At 40.9% G+C, this 16,288-nt stretch overlaps 2 protein-coding genes across 11 annotated transcripts in view; one reads left to right on the top strand and one right to left on the bottom strand.

Moving 5' to 3' along the window:
- The window catches only part of OSBPL1A (oxysterol binding protein like 1A), a 165,159-nt gene that overhangs the window by 79,066 nt on the left and 69,805 nt on the right, over positions 1-16,288 (bottom strand). Inside the window, exon 1 of one of the 3 annotated variants that reach the window (XM_083517689.1) lies at positions 13-87. The exons of the other annotated variants lie outside the window; for them this stretch is intronic. The gene's annotated coding sequence lies outside the window, so the exon portion shown is untranslated. Of the gene's footprint in view, positions 1-12; positions 88-16,288 lie in introns of those variants that run through there. 3 annotated transcript variants of the gene reach the window in all.
- IMPACT (impact RWD domain protein) lies at positions 13-15,888 on the top strand. Of its 8 annotated transcripts, none has more exons than XR_014529285.1 (11): positions 13-126; positions 849-977; positions 2,120-2,172; positions 2,643-2,705; positions 3,873-3,958; positions 6,543-6,671; positions 7,657-7,751; positions 11,223-11,296; positions 11,563-11,653; positions 12,642-14,196; positions 15,522-15,888. XR_014529285.1 is itself a non-coding variant. In XM_083517805.1 (11 exons), exons 1-11 carry the CDS (start codon positions 91-93, stop codon positions 15,582-15,584), a joined length of 954 nt encoding a protein of 317 aa, XP_083373931.1. In that variant the 5' UTR covers positions 13-90; the 3' UTR covers positions 15,585-15,888. The 8 variants fall into 8 exon arrangements, 7 of the variants coding, with proteins under 7 accessions (XP_083373931.1, XP_083373929.1, XP_083373934.1 ...); XM_083517805.1 differs by having other exon boundaries at positions 14,062-14,196; XM_083517803.1 differs by having other exon boundaries at positions 6,540-6,671; positions 14,062-14,196.

The following is a 16,288-nucleotide window of genomic DNA, read 5'->3' as shown; positions in this document are numbered from 1 at the left end:
ACATGCGCTAACCTCTTTCTCGGGGGCAAGGATTCTGCGTCCCGGGCGCTGGGCTGATTGGACGCGCGAGCTCCGCCTCCCCGCGCCGTGATGGCGGCGAGTGACCCGGAAACGGCCCAGAGACAAGTGAGCGCGTTGCGGAGCGGGAGGCTGATGGCGGGGCGTCGGGCTCGGCTTCCAGGAGAAGGGGGCAGGTCAGGGAAACGGGGCGTTTGCCTAAGGGGTTTTGCCTGCATGCTAAGGTCGCGATGGGGGCGCACATGTGGCTCCAGATATGGTTGGACTCCATCGCCCTGCAACCCCAACTTGCATGGTTAGCGAATGATGGGCATTGTAGTCTAGCATCACCTTGAAGCATATTAATATATTCGTAATCCAGTTGGATCTGACCCAATTCTACCAAATTCAGGAGTGGCCGGATAGATGCTTCCAGGATGCCGCTAAGGAAACTTTCCCACCACCTGGTATGCAGATGCGCACTACCTTAATGCGACCATCATTATTAGCTGCTGCTTATAAATCCTTCCTTAGTGGATTTCTCTGATAGCCTCCTAAAGTCCACCTAGATTTGGGCACTGTGAGGCAAGGGTGCTGGATGAGATGGGTATCTAGCAGGCTCTTCATATGTTCCGATTCTGTTACACCTTGCTCCTAAGCAGCCACTGTGTTGGGTAGCCGGCTTGTGCTGACTACTGAAGACTTTGTTTATTCCAACAACTGAATTCTGAATTTGTAATTTTAACTGATTTACATTGCATCAAGTTTATTGCACACTACTTAGGAATTCTTGTAGTTCAGCAGTATATAAATAAAATAAAATAAAATATTACTGCATAATTTTCTGTTAGACAGAAGAAATTGAAGCCTTGTCTGCTATATATGGTGATGAATGGTGCACCATTGATGAAGATGCAAAAGTATTCTGCATTCAGATTAGCGACTGCCTGGAAAAGCCAAAGTGGAGACTCTGTCTGCAGGTAGGTTTTCCTGTAACATAATTGGTCTTTGAGTTTGCAACTGGATATCTCAGATGGGCATCTTTGAACCTACTTTTGCTGTTGTCAGGAGGTGTAACGTTGTAAATGTACTGAAATGTTTTATTACATTATTCTGAAATGGTTGATTTTGAGAGGTGTTGTTGTTGTTGTTCTTGTTATAAGCTGCTTTGCGCTTGATTATTTTGGTGGAAAAGCAGCATACAAGTAAAATGAAGAATGAAAGAATTCTGGGTTGTGGCTTGGCCTCAAATCTTTTGGGTTTAACTTTAGCCTTCATTATGCATTATTCACATATAAGGCATTCATGATTTCAAGCTTAGAGCAGGGCAAGTTCTTCTGCATCAGCTCCACCCTCTGACAACTGAACCATAACTGGTTGTCTGCAAGGGGATCCCTTCAAACACACAGCCGCTTCTGCACTGGGCATCCACACAGTCAGGAACCCTGTAGAATCGGGGGTCCCGATCCTGTGAAGCCTGTAAGCACAAGGTGCTGCTTGTGAGCAGGGATTCCCTTGCTGGTGACTGCACTCAACATGCAGTCTTTAGAGGTCAGAGCTAGCATGGCAATGCATCATTGGGGAATGTGGTGAGGAATGTGACCCCACCCTGTCTTGAAACTGTTGGTGCCCTACTTAAGAATAACTAGGACTATTCTTTAGCACACAATTGATTTATAAATGATGCAGTCGAATGTAGGGAGACACATCCTACTTTATTAGTCGTTGCAGAGTTCTGTAACTTTTATAAAAGCAAAACTTTCTTTGTAGGTTAGGATTTTTATTTCTCCAAGTATGTTTTAATGTTGGCAAGATAGTTCTGTGGGTTCTGTCCTTTAATGTTTGCATCTGTCTCATGTATAATGCCGAAAAAATGGGAAAAGTAAAATCTGTATATTATGGGAGAGACATAAGGCACCTAAGATACTGATTCTGTACATGTTTATGCATAAGTAAGGCTCACTTTGTGTGCAGGACTGTCATCTAAGAATTTATGTACTAGTGTTTCCAGTTATTTAATACCTTAACAATGTTTTGGAACTGTCCTGCATTTTCCTCCACCCTGTCCCCAGCTAGATTTGGAATGAAAATTTCTGGCTAATCTACTTTTAAAACTTTTCAGGTGATCCTTCCTCCTGAATATCCGACAACAGCACCACCCATTTATCAAATTAAGTAAGTGATAAGTTAATATTTTTGAAAAAAGCTTCTGTGCCTTTTGTTCCAAACTCTTAGTTTCATAATATGTAACCAATCTGTGTGTGTGATACACAGGCTTGTGTGGAGCAAGTGAGTGTGTGGTGACCATACACACTTCAGCTTTGGAGATTTGACCAACAGGGAATGTAGCCCTCTGGCCAAAATCAGCTAATCGTCCTGGTTTAAAGGAACTCAGCAAACTCTAAATTATAGCAACATAAGAGAGAAAGCAAGTGAAAATGTGTCTCTTCCTAGTTTTTTATTATCATATTTTGTGATATGGGTACTGTCCCAGTATGAAGAAGAAGCTATAATTGCAACATGATTTAATTTTGCCAAAGCATATAAAATCATAATCACGATGAGGTGTTTTTAGTATCTTGAAGTAGAAATTGGTTTTAAAATGATGCAAATATTAAACTAGTACGTTCCTTTTTTTATTCTAGTGCTCCTTGGCTTTCTGGACAGGAATATGCGGAACTTGCAAATTATCTGGAAGAACTCTATGTGTAAGTTGTACTGTTTGTAGGAATACGAATCATAGAAAGAAGCATGGGAAGCTGGGATCTAGCATAGTATCTGCTTTCTGTGAAAACCATGTTTTCACAAACCAGCGGAGAGTGGGTGCAGCTATATCTGTTAATCGTATTAAAAGGGCCACGACTTTCAAGTGCTCTGATGAGGAGGAAGCATAGCTGCTGCCATGCTGCTTTTATTGCAGTTATTTGTATGTTTTCAGATTATATATGTGCTTGACTTCTGTTAATGCTTAATCATTTTTTCTATGTTTTTAGCTATTCTTGGTTTTATTTGTAAGCCTCCTTGAGTCCTGTCAGAGTAAAAGGCGGGGAATGAATGAATGAATGAAAAACAAACAAGCAAACAAATGTAATCATAATAAATGTCTTGGTTATATTTTTAAAAATCCAAATACTGTCCTGAAATGCTTTATACATAATTCCAGCAGATGGCAGCAATGTTGAAAAAGTAATATGAAGCAGAACCTTTTGCTGGAAATGAAGATTTATGGATTTTATACAAAATAGTCCATTCTTTTTTAATGAGACAACTGTTATAGCAAAACTAGGCAAAGGCCATGCGTTATGGTGTAACATCACATGGCACTTATTTCTGAGGAAGCATGCATAGGTTTGCACTTCCTGACTGCTCTCTTCCAAAACCTAAAGAACAAGCCACTCTGTGTCCCTGGAATGAAAGTGGTGTATCATAGGATATTTTTACACAAGAAGGCTCCTAAACCACATCTGAAACATATAGATTTCTATGATGCTATCCATTAAAAAAGTAATTTTAGAGTACAGTGGTGCCTCGCAAGACGAAAAGAATCCGTTCTGTGATTCTCTTCGTCTAGCGGTTTTTTCGTCTTGTGAAGCAAGCCCATTGACGGATTAGCGGATTAGCGCTATTAGCGGCTTTTAGCGGCTTATCGGCTTATCGGATCAGCTGATTAGCGGCTTAGCGGCTTAGAAAAGGGGGGGGAACCCGCAGGAACTCGCAAGACATTTTCGTCTTGCGAAGCAAGCCCATAGGAGATTTGTTTTGCAAAGCACCTCCAAAACGGAAAACTCTTTCATCTAGCGAGTTTTCCGTCTTGCGAGGCATTCGTCTTGCGGGGCACCACTGTAGATTTGTATATTTTGTACCATGCTTTTCAGACAGAATCTTGGTGAAAGCATCCTTTATCTATGGGTGGAGAAGATACGTGAATTTTTGATAGAAAAATCGAAGTCTTCTGATTCAGGTAAGGTACTAAACAAATGGGTCTAGGCCACGCTCCGGAGCAGGTTTTGGGAACACATGGGGAAAGGAAGGAGAAGTCCTGTTGCACACACATAACTCTGCTCACACGGCACTGCATATAACCCTAGATGATTACTTTTGATCATTACTATGTAGAAAAACCACAAGTGGGAAGTGAGAAGGCTGTGTTAAAGCCTGTTGGGCACCATGTGACCCAATAACCAGAAGTACATGCAGGGCTTATGATCAGACATGGGAAGGGCTATGACAGTCTACACAGTCTTGCCTTCGTTCACTGTAAGGCCCCCGTGGAGCTGGATCATGTGAGGCAGCATAAATAAAAAAATTCCTTCCAGTAGCACCTTAAAGACCAACTAAGTTAGTTCTTGGTATGAGCTTTCATGTGCATGCACACTTCTTCAGATACACACTGTGTATCTGAAGAAGTGTGCATGCACACGAAAGCTCATACCAAGAACTAACTTAGTTGGTCTTTAAGGTGCTACTGGAAGGAATTTTTTTATTTTGACTATGGCAGACCAACACGGCTACCTATCTGTAGCGTAAATAAAGCCAGAGGCAGGCTAAGACGCTTTCAGTTGCTTGAGAAAACTATCAATTCTGCTTTCTATATCCCCCCCTCCCCCCCAATAAAACCCAATTTCAAGCAAAGTGTTACATCTAGTTCCACTAGATCAGCAGATTATTATTAGAAAGGCACTTTTAGCCACTTCTCAGAGGCTTCAGCAGTCCTCCTAAAGTGAGAAACGGTGAGAGTGCTATTAAAGCAGGAATACCAGCTGCAGTTTAGTAAATGTTTAAAAATATCTGATAGCAGAACTGAAACCAGGAATACAAAAATATTTATGCAATGGAAATAGTACTAATTAACATTGTATGTGGCTTAAGGTTCTGGAATATTTATTTATTTTTATTTCATGTATCAATTGCTTCCAACAAGACAAATGAAAAGCGGTTAAACAATATAGACACAGTTTTCAAGCCCAGTGCCGATACAGGCAGGGAATAAAAATCTCTATTTAACAAGCTTGTTGTGAAAGGAAGGTCTTCCATAGACACTGAAAAAATAATTGAGATGGAACTGACTGATTTGTAAGAGGAAGGAGTTCCAAAGGGAGGGAGCCATTATACCAAAGTCTTGCTTCTCTGTCAACAGAACAGCAACACAATTGGAATATACAGGCATGTAGTCTGGCATTTCTGTTATTCCTCCAAATTGCAATTTTATCATCTTGATACAAAAAAGAAATAAGAGACATTTCAGTATGATAGTTCTTGTTTAGTTTCTTCCTGAGGGGTGTCACGTTTACTGGGGAAATTAATAGGTAGATTACAACACTTAGGGTGGGATCTTTAATGTGATCTGCTGTGCTTTCTTCCTTTTTTTTTTTCAACTATAGGTGTGGCTTTGAAAACTGCAGGATTTGCAGCCCACATATTTTTCTGCTATTCTCTGCAAAGCATTCTTGAAGCCAGACGTGCATTTAGCCATGCCCATATTTGGTAGTTCTCTCTGCCCTCTAGTGGTATAACGTTTTGGTGTCATGTACTAGGGAATCAGCATGTGGGTGAAAATGATTGCAGCATCCTGAGAGATATAGTGGACATTCAGCAGAATAAGGTGTTATAGTAATCTATGCCAAATAATTTGCCTTGCTTTACCCCATCTGTAGATTATTGCTGAAATTTCCTAGTAATCATCTGAACTTTGCTTGTGTTTATCTGAAGTGATACGCTTACTACATTTTTCAAGGCTTTTGAATATGTGAGTCACATAGCGGGAATGGGAAATTTAGACATACAAACCATGTTTGCACACATGTTTGTGATCCCTGGAGGTAATTTTTGCAAGTTCAAAACGCACAGAAGTTAGATGGCAAGATCTGTGTAATACTTGCTATGCTATGTTTCTTCTCTAAATCTGCACATGCAAAATTTACCCTTGTGTTTCTTTTAAACCCTGAAAAATACGATGTGTGAGTGTCACTTCATGCATTTTCTTTTTTTCTGATATGGGAAGCACTTGGATGTCAGAAAAATAATGCAACCTGTCTGTAGGTTGTTATGTGACAATTGCACATGTAGGTATTCCTAGTATTGGGTCCAAAATATTTTATAATACAGTGGTACCTCGGGTTACATATGCTTCAGGTTACAGACTCCACTAATCCAGCAATATTACCTTGGTTAAGAACTTTGCTTCAGGATGAGAACAGAAATCATGCTCCGGCGGTGCGGCAGCAGCAGGAGGCCCCATTAGTTAAAGTGGTGCTTCAGGTTAAGAACAGTTTCAGGTTAAGAACGGACCTCCGGAATGAATTAAAGTACCACTGTACTTTACATGTGGTTTAGACAGTTATAATTAATACTTTGCTCTGCCCTCTGAATGACCAATGCATCCTTTTTATTTATTTTTCAAAGTATGTGTTATACGTGTTTCTTAAGAAGTGCCAGTTGCAAATGTAATTCTACCACTAACTTCCCCACAGATGCTACCAATCACTTAAAATAGTTTGAACTGTCAAGAAAGTCTTTTAAAGCAGGTATTGTTTTTATACCAGTAGGACCAGATGTTAAAAAAATTACAGAAGAAACTGATCTGGAGTATGAAGAGAATTTTTCACTGGAGTATCAACCCCTCCGGGAATGTGCAGCTGTAACTCTGAATTTTGATCTGTCAGAAAGCCAAGAAGGTAGAGTAGCTATTGCTGTTTAGTTATGTTTCCACTCTTACTTTTGTGTCTATTAAATATATATATATATATGTGAAACGGCGCTCATGAAGTGGAGCCAAGCCATGTGAAAGCACTACTGCAAATCACCTTGGCCTCCTGTGACTTTGTGTTAGGTATCTGCACTGTATTGTCTGATCTTTTGATTAAAAAGTGGGTCTGGCAAAATAAAAAGAGGAACTGATGCCTTTGTGAAGGGGGTGAACATTTTACAAAGGGACTGATTCCCTAAGGCTTGCCTCCAACTTCTGCATGTTAGACATGGGCATCTGAGCTAGGGTAGACTACATGCACAGATCTCTGTGGGAACTGGAACCCTGATCATTCTTTCCTGAACCTTCCCTCCTCAGATATCCACCTCACTCAGCACATGGACATCAGAGGTGGGATCAGAAAATGCCATAGCTCTCACACTGCTTTCTGTTTGTGGACCCCTTTACCACAATTGTGCAGGGATCAATAGGGAAGTTACTGTTGGTACAGTGAATGGCTTAGCAAATGGCATGGTGCAGAAGAGACAGGAGTGTGATCCTAGGTGAGATTAGAAGAGTGAGGCATGGAGATTCCCCCCACTATATCTTGCGCTTTATAAATATTGGTAAGAGAAGCATGTGTTGCGTACATGAGCATGAAGTGAGCCTTTCGTTCATGTTCTCCGCTCTGCTCACGCACAGCTATTCCCTGACTTTCTTCCCTGTTTGAGGCAGCGTTTTGTTTGCAGTTTTTAACCCATAGTAAACATGTAGCAAGCTGTAGAGAAGGAAAGCTTTAAAAGTTGATGGAAGACAAGCAAAGAAATCAGTGTAAAGGATTTAAAAGAGAGGAGTGAAGCTTGTGATCGTAGGAGACGGAGGGAGAGACTAGTTTAGCAGGGGCATTCTGAATTAGTTGGAGAGATGGTACAGTAGCCCACCTTTGCACAAAACCTAAATTCTTAACTTTGCAGATGAAGAGCTGCCTCCAATTTATCATGGAAACCCAATTACAGACCGAAGAAGCACTTTCCAGGCACATTTAGCACCTGTTGTGAGCCCCAAACAGGTTAGTAAAATCTGCTTTCTGACAGGCCTTTCAGTCTCCTCGTCTCTAGGTTATAAGTATACATTTGTAAGCATATATGTATATGTTCTTATTTGCTTAACACAGACACCACAAATATGTTTTCTTCTGCAAAATACAGATTTCTGCCATCCATTCCAGAGGGTTTTATTGGCTTAAATATTGCTATCCAGATTAAAATGAATGACGTGGGGAATTTAGATTCAGGATTATCTTGAAAGAAGAGATGCGTGGTAGCCTTTTGGATCCAGGATATTTGTAAAAAAAGAGGTGTGCAGTAATTTGGATTCAAGATAATCAGATAAGAAAAGATGAATGGTACCCTTTTGAATCAATAGGATTGTATATGTGGCTTGAAACTGAGCAGTGGATTGCACAGAAATAGCACATGTTATCCTCAGCTCTGGGATAACTTATAGAGTCCTACAGGCATTATCTGTTCTGTGAAAGCTTTTATTTGAAAAGCATAAGACCAAAGTATCCACAGTGGCCAGCTTTAAAAAAGGTAAAGGAGCCCTGACAGTTAAGTCCAGTCGCGAACGACTCTGGGGTTGCTGCGCTCATCTCGCTTTACAGGCCAAGGGAGCCGGCGTTTGTCTGCAGACAGTTTTTCTGGGCCATGTGGCCAGCATGACTAAGCCGCTTCTAGTGCAACGGAACACTGAAACCAGAGCAGCTCACGGAAACGCCATTTACCTTCCCGCTGGAGCGGTACCTATTTATCTACTTGCACTTTTTGGTGTGCTTTCGAGCTGTTAGGTTGGCAGGAGTTGGGGCCGAAGAACAGGAGCTCACCCCATCACGGGGATTCAAACCGCTGACATTCTGATTGGCAAGCCCAAGAGGCTCAGTGGTTTAGACCACAGTGCCACCCGCATCCCTTGGCCAGCTTTATGCCCCTGCAAATAAATTACCTGTTGGAAATACATCTGTGAGCAACCGTAGTGGGATTTGGTGCAGTGCAAACGCCTCCTTTGTTTCCTAGGCTGTTCCCCTCTGCTGACATGAACACCTGTGGTGACTGAAGTTTCAAGGGACCTGACAGTTATCTAGTCCAGCCCCCTGCAATGCAGGCATCTCAACATGTGGTCCACCATCCAATTTGAAACCCTGCTTAGTTTTGCAGATTTGCCAAAAGTTTTATTGCTGCACCACTAGAGTTTGGAGTATAGCCCACTGGCCTCAGTGGGACATACTCCTGAGTAGATATTCATAGGAATGCACTATTAATGCACACATACCAGACTGTGCCAGCTCAGTCCCATTTGCGTGGTGGTGTTGGTGGAAACTGTTCTAGAATTGCTGGTTGATTATTAGCACAGTTAGTTATTTACATTGCCCTCCTTTGGTGCATTTTTCCCCTTAGAAAGGGAAATATATGATTTGGGAAACTGTTTTCAAAGCAAAATTCTCTTTGCAGAACTGTGTCTTGAGGTATGCTATATCAGTTTTTCCCTCTCCCCAGCATAGTAAGTGAATTTGCTGTGAAATAATGGGAATACTGCAAAGATAAATATTGGAGATGTATTTTGATAACTCTAGAGAGATGACTTTTTTTCTCTCCTTTTGAATTAAAAGCAATTTGCTTGCCAGGCATGTTTTCTCGAGCTCTCACAGCTTTAATAATGTTTTGCTTAAAGTGGTATTAATTATGCATTGTTTATTAAAACAGTTTTTTCATCACAGGGTTTATCTAGTACAGGGAAACATGAGCCATCTGATAAGAACAGAACAATAGATAACTACGTTTAAGGAGATATGGGGGGAAGGACAACTAATAAATTACCATCTAATTCTTTATTGAGCTCTTAGGGCCTACAGTGCAGACAAAGATTAAATGTGTAAAAGGGGTATTGGAGGAATCTTGATTATTTCCACAGATTAACACAATAGATTCTGTAACCTGTTGGGCAAAACAGCAACCCAGTGTGTGTTGTTGTTTTAATCCACATACTGTTGATCCTGTTGATTTAAGTTTCTGAGTGAGAAAAAGGCTTTACAGGCTACACAGAGTGACCTAGAGCTCAAACAGGAAGATGGTGTGTGGGTCTGGGGTGCCAGCCCCCAGAAGCAGCCTTTGATGTCTTGTTCTGTAAAGGCCTGTTGACGTTATTTCTACCGCTATCGTATTTCATTTTCTTCCACAAAGAGCCCCTTGTGACTTTCTAGATCAGGCAGTGCATCTTCTCTGGCATCTGATCAGTAGTGTTTTGCTTTAATAAGATATCAAGGGCCCCATTTTTCACCTCCTCACATGCCTTGCCAAATGAACAAGACTGGACTTATGTACCTGGCTAGCTGCTCACGTTTCTAAGCATACAAAACTTTTCCCAAGGCTAAGATCTGCAGGTCGATCTTCCTCCAGTGCTTTCCTTCCTCAACAGTTTGCTATATCCTTCATCTTTACCTTCTCTTTACTCCACCCACACTCTTCATTTAAAAATTTGACAATGGCTTGAATCCCAAGTGCATCTTCCGTTCATGGACTCCCTCATTTCCCAATACCACTTTGAAGGACCCCACAGAGGAGAATTGCAGAGGTCTGTTGAGAGGATGGAGATGGGAAGGTATATTCCATGAGCTCTGCTGTCTAGAGAAGGAAATGTAGGACCTCAGCTTATGTTTGCATCACATTTTTCAGCCATTCTTTTAAAATATGTATAGTTTTATCATAACTAAGGACATTGGTGATACAGTCCAAGTTCCAGACACTTTCCTCCAAAGGAAAGCGGTAGAAGGTACTACAGACGAACATGGAGGCTGAGCAATGGTAAAAAAAATGCTAACCCAAAGAATCAGCCCTTCTGTCAATCTGTAACCTGTTCCTTTCTTTTCTTCCCCCATCCCAGTCCATGTTCCTTGTAAGCCCCAACAGTCCATGTAGCTGAAGTTGTACTCTGGGGCACCCTTGGTTGTCTTGGAAAGATCTTCGTTGCACTCGTGGTCTTTGGAGTTTTGTGGTTAACACATTAACTTCCTTGAGCATCACTATCTCAGGTGGTACTGGGTGCATTTTACCATTACACCAAATCTTAAATTAGCCTTTGCCAACCTTGCGTCCACCAGATATTTTGAACTACAATTCCTGTCATTCTATTGGCCATGCTGACTGATAGGCATTGTAGTACAAACATCTTGAGGGCACCAGGTTGGGAAAGGCTGTCTTAAATTTTACGCTTGCAGGCTGTTGTCCTGGGCACATTTGCACAGACGTATACACCACTGCATCCAGTGGCATTTACTGCCAAGGAAACATGTACTTGCGCAAATGAATAATTTCTTGTACCAGAAGTATGGACGCTATATTGCAGTCTGCACCACTGTTGCATTTAATTTAATTGAAATGTTTTAGTAGTAACTGCAGAGAATGAGCCTTGTTTGCAAAACCTTAAAAGTGAAGCATATAAGCATTTATACATTGGGAGAAAAAAAACACATTTTTTTCCTTCGTAGGTGAAAAATGTTCTTGCTGAGTTGTACAAGAATAAGAAAATAGCCAGTGCTACTCACAATATATACGCATACAGGTGAGTAGCCAATTTTCAGTGGCAATTATTTCAGAGGGATGAACAAGAGAAACGTCTGCCTTGATTGTTACCTTAATAGCATCAAAACTCTCTCGCGCTGTCATACAGTGTAACTACAGGTGGTTATGATAGATTTTAAGGCGTTTGAATAAAAGCAAGAGCCCCATAAACAATATTGTTGAGATATGTATTATGGGATAAGCAGCAAACATGTAAGGATGTTTGCTTTGTTACTTGACACTTTTTGTTTCACTTTTTGCTTTTAGGATATACTGTGAAGACAAGCAGACTTTCTTACAGGATTGTGAAGATGACGGTGAAACAGCCGCAGGTGGACGTCTTCTCCATCTCATGCAGGTAAAAGGAACCAATTGGTAATTGGAGAATCCCCCCCCCCCCCGCCCCCAGTGTTTGTATTGTAGTTCTGAAATAAAGTTTATTCTACAAATCTGTATTGAGTGTAGATGATAGATAGATTAGATAGCTGATAGATAATGATTAGAAAGCATTATTTGAGTATTTTTACACATGGGAGCTAAATGATGGAAAGACTGTAAAGTAATAAAAAGATCCTACCATCTAGGTACTATTTAGTGGAAATTTCAGTTTCTAGGTGTAGAATTACAAGATCCGCAGAAAGATACTAGAGACAGAAACACTGAAAATGGCAGTCTGTGCCTAATTTCCCCAGTTTCCTTTACATCACATTTACATTCTGGTGCAGTGAGATTCCTTGCTCATATGCCACACATCACTGGCTGACGGGACTTGAGTGTTTCAAAATATGGTGACATCACATCACATAGAAACCCAGTTCATATGTCACATCAAACCATAATTAACCATAAATTATGCACCTGCTGAAAAGTTCTTCATCCTCCTCGTGTGCCAGGTCATAACAGATTAAAACAGTAGAAGAATCAAGTACGTTTTTTAAAAAAATTAAATCACTGGCTTTCTATTAAAAAAAGAGGAAATAAGTAATTAGCCTCCCCTGTGGGGAAAGGAAATTGACGCAGGGCAATTCTCAGGGAGGCTACTCAAGGGGAGATTAGTCACTAATCCCCCCAATGTAATCAATAGATGGCAATAAAATTGCTTGAACCTGTAAATTAGAAGCGCTTCGTTTAAAGGCATGGGAGCCCAGAAAAGCCTTAATAGTACTCCGTCTCTCAACAGTGAAAAGAGAAGCCATGCAACTGGGATTTATTAAAAAAGAAATTGCTATGAATTGTGTCTGAAACAAAGGAGGACCACCTTCTTTGTCTGTGTGCTGTTTCCTTTTACTGTAGTAGATCTCCTCCTAAGGGAGATGCAGACAACATGACCTGTTCATGTTTTACAGTTTTGAACACTTGGAATTTGATGTCTGTGGCAGAATTTGGTTTTTGGAAAATCCCAATGTGGTTTTAAAATAACTGGGACTTAAAGCATTCGGCAATTACTTCCCAGAGATTTGGTGTGTGTTTTTTTGAGCAATGGCTCAAAAACTGACTCCCCGTCAGAGAGCACCCTTGGGAAGGACCTACTTGGCTAAATGATGGGAGGAAAGTATTCTCTTCTTTAAAATATTTGCTATCATGAATTCTTTACTGTTTGTATATGCTGGTGAAAACAACAAAACTTTTAAAGAATCTTTGTGGATCTTGCAACGGAGATAATTTGAAAGCATAGCCCATGGTCCTAATCTGGTCCAAGGCCATGAATTGGTTTCTCCATGCTGATCAGCCTTATGGCTGTATTTAAAAACTAGATACATGCAATGGGCAGGTGAAAGATTGTGTCCAGCATTCCACGAGTCCGTCATGCTCCAGCCTCATCTAATATCTGGTCTCTAAGAGGCTTCAAGTTGCTGTAGCTTCTCTTCCAGCTTGCTCTTGCTGCAGGCGTAGTGTTGCCCATTTTCAGTCAGCAAGACAATCAGGGCACAGGTGTTGCAGGTCACTGCAGCAGCTTCCTCTCCATCCATGTCTCTTGGTCCTACGTACACTGTGAGATAGCACACTGGGCATCCTCCTAAAACTCAGCTAAACGCCCTCGCAATGCCCCTGTTTACACATTATGGCCAGAAGAGCTTCACCTGCTGGATTTTTCCCCTGTAGTGATTTTAGCCTTCGCTGAATGGGAGGTCTGGGGTCCGGCAGGTGGCGCTGCTGCCTCCACTCCTGCAGCCCTCTACATTTCATTTACAATAGCTCTCCTCTTCCTGCTGTACTTCTTCCCCAATAGCGAGAGTAGTTAACAGTCAGATGCTGAATTTATTAAGTACAGTGGTACCTCGGGTTAAGTACTTAATTCGTTCCGGAGGTCCATTCTTAACCTGAAACTGTTCTTAACCTGAAGCACCACCTTAGCTAATGGGGCCTCCTGCTGCCGCCGTGCCGCCGGAGCCCGATTTCTGTTCTTATCCTGAAGCAAAGTTCTTAACCTAAAGCACTTTCTGGGTTAGCGGAGTGTGTAACCTGAAGCGTATGTAACCCGAGGTACCACTGTAGATGCTGGATATGCCTGAATTGTTGACGTACCAGTGCAGAATTTGAGTTTCTGGACCAATGTCAGCTTTTCTTATTAAAGAATTTTGGGCAAGGGAAGACGGAGTTGGCTTGTGCTTTAAAAAAAGGGGGGGTAATGTTTATTTCTAGAAATATTCCAGAGAGTGACATCCACAATGACATGCACTCATTGTATACAGGAAAGCACATCCAGGCAGACACAAGTCACACAGCTCATCTTCCAGATGTTAATGGACAAGTGTTTTTATACAGATCCTGGATGTCTGCAATGTTCTGGTGGTGGTGTCCCGTTGGTATGGTGGTATCCTGCTAGGACCAGATCGTTTTAAACACATCAACAATTGTGCCAGAAATATACTTGTGGAACAGAACTACACCAAGTCCCCTGTAAGTCTACCCTAATAGCGATGGCTTCTGTTAACTGGCTGCTGAAATGCCACACACATAGACATACTCTAAAATGGCATGTGCACGTAACTGAATTTTTCAGTTTACTTCTTGCATGAGAAAACTACTATTTAAATCCCCCCCCAAGTTTAAAAGTAGTTTGGTGGGAAAGCTTTTTCAAGGAATAGGTTGTGTTTTGGTGAATATTATTTCTCATGCCCAATCCCCGGACTGACAGTTTTCTCCTTCACCTCCCCACAAGTTCAGCGTGGGACTGGTTCTGAGAAGGAAACAATGGAATAAAGTCAGAGGTGCATGCTTGTGAGTGGCTGAACGCCACTTTTCGGTCTTGCTTCCTTTTCTGCTTGATGTGTTTGGTGCATGATTTCTGTGGCAAAAGGAAAGAACAGGAGTTGGAAGATGAGCACTGAAGACAGAGAGGGAAAGATCAAGTAGCACCATGAAACATGGCAAAGCTAAGACATGTAATAAGAGGAGATTAGGTGGGCAGTGGTGGAGAGATGGAGAATTTTAAAGGTAAAGGCTATAGAAAGTGACAGAGGGTCTTGAATTTTTAGGAGACTAATTTCTACCCTGTGTTGAAGGTAATTCTGTAAACAGGGTATAAAACCTGTAAAAACGTCATGTTCATCTGAAATCAACTGTCTTTTGTACCAGTTGCTAAGTTTTTTGGAATGCATCCAATACTTAAAATCTTTCAGAGCCCTAAAACGCCACCTGCTCTGAACAAAACATGTTGTGTTTTATGATTCAGTGGGTTATACAATAGTATTATTGATCTTGGTCATATAAAAGAGGGGGTAAATGAAGCATAATAGTCTAAACATTACTCTTTTAAAAATTATATTAATCAGAAACAACACCAGTGTGCCATGGAAAGTACAGTGTAATTTATTTACGTTATGTTGTTAATATAGTGCCTGTTTTCTGTGCAGAAAGCCCCACAGGTGGCAAGAAAGAGCTCCAGTTGTATTGTCTGTCACTCATACCTAAGAGAAAACAGTTCCTATATAAAGCCTAACGGCAAAAAGTTGAAATGGAATGTGTTCTGTAACGTCTCCAATGGTTATGAATGGTTAGCATCATTTTGCAGACAACTTTTTCCATTCAGAAATAATCTTAATGACACAAGTATCAATCTTTTCAAAATCCGTTCAGTGAATCAGGAAAACATAAAACTAAACAGAGTATTAATTGTAGATCATTAACCTTGAAAGTATCCTACCAGTGCAGAAAAGCACAGCAGCTTATGCAGAGTAAGAAATAAGTCGTGCTCATTTTGATTTTTTTCCTCCTCTCTCTAGGAAAATTTATCTAAGCAGCTGGGGAAGAACAAAAGAATAAGGAAGGACAAGAAGAAAATGTAACAGTAATTCAGTTTGCAAAATCGCATAGCCATTTTATCTTTCCCCTGTATGTGTGCAGTTAAAATACCAGTCACTCAGATAGTGAAAGGATTTTTTGTAATCCTAAATGTTTTATCTCGAAGACATGGAAATATTTTGGAGTAAAAAGAAATATTTCATAGTAACAGAACTCAGGGGCCAGAAAATGTTTTCAGTTTGTTCAATGCCTCAGCTGCTCAGAAACCAAGGCCTTAAACAAATGAGATTTCTTCTGTATTCAGTTACTTACTTTGTTAAGAACAATTAAATGAGGAAATTCAGTGTTTCCCTGTCTTATCTTTCACTTCTGGGGAAGGGTTTTCTGGGGAAGGAAGAATTAATTGCACCAAGTAGGAATCTTAAACACCTTTGAAAAATGAAGCTTCAGCCTACTGTCAAGTTCTGGTTTGTACTGTATTTTCATTTCCCAGTTTTTCTTACTGGCAAATTTCTTTGCTATAGTCTGGCCATCAAACTAGCTCTTATAAGTGAGGTTCTCCTGAAGTAATACATAACATTTCTTCTTCTTCTTTGGCGATCACTGAGTAAGATTGTCTTCCATAAACATGGTTTTAACAATGAGTCCGTAAGTGACTGTGGAGACCAATTCTAGATCCACACGTCCTTCCACAGTGGGGACATTGGAACAATGGTATGTAAAAGTGCTTAATGCTAGCTGAATCATA

This window comes from Podarcis liolepis (assembly GCF_965112155.1).
Source record: "Podarcis liolepis genome assembly, chromosome: 8".
In the NCBI taxonomy this organism is placed as follows: Eukaryota; Metazoa; Chordata; class Lepidosauria; order Squamata; family Lacertidae; genus Podarcis; species Podarcis liolepis.
Note: the sequence above shows the minus strand (reverse complement) of the source record. Positions and strands in the feature narration are given on the sequence as shown.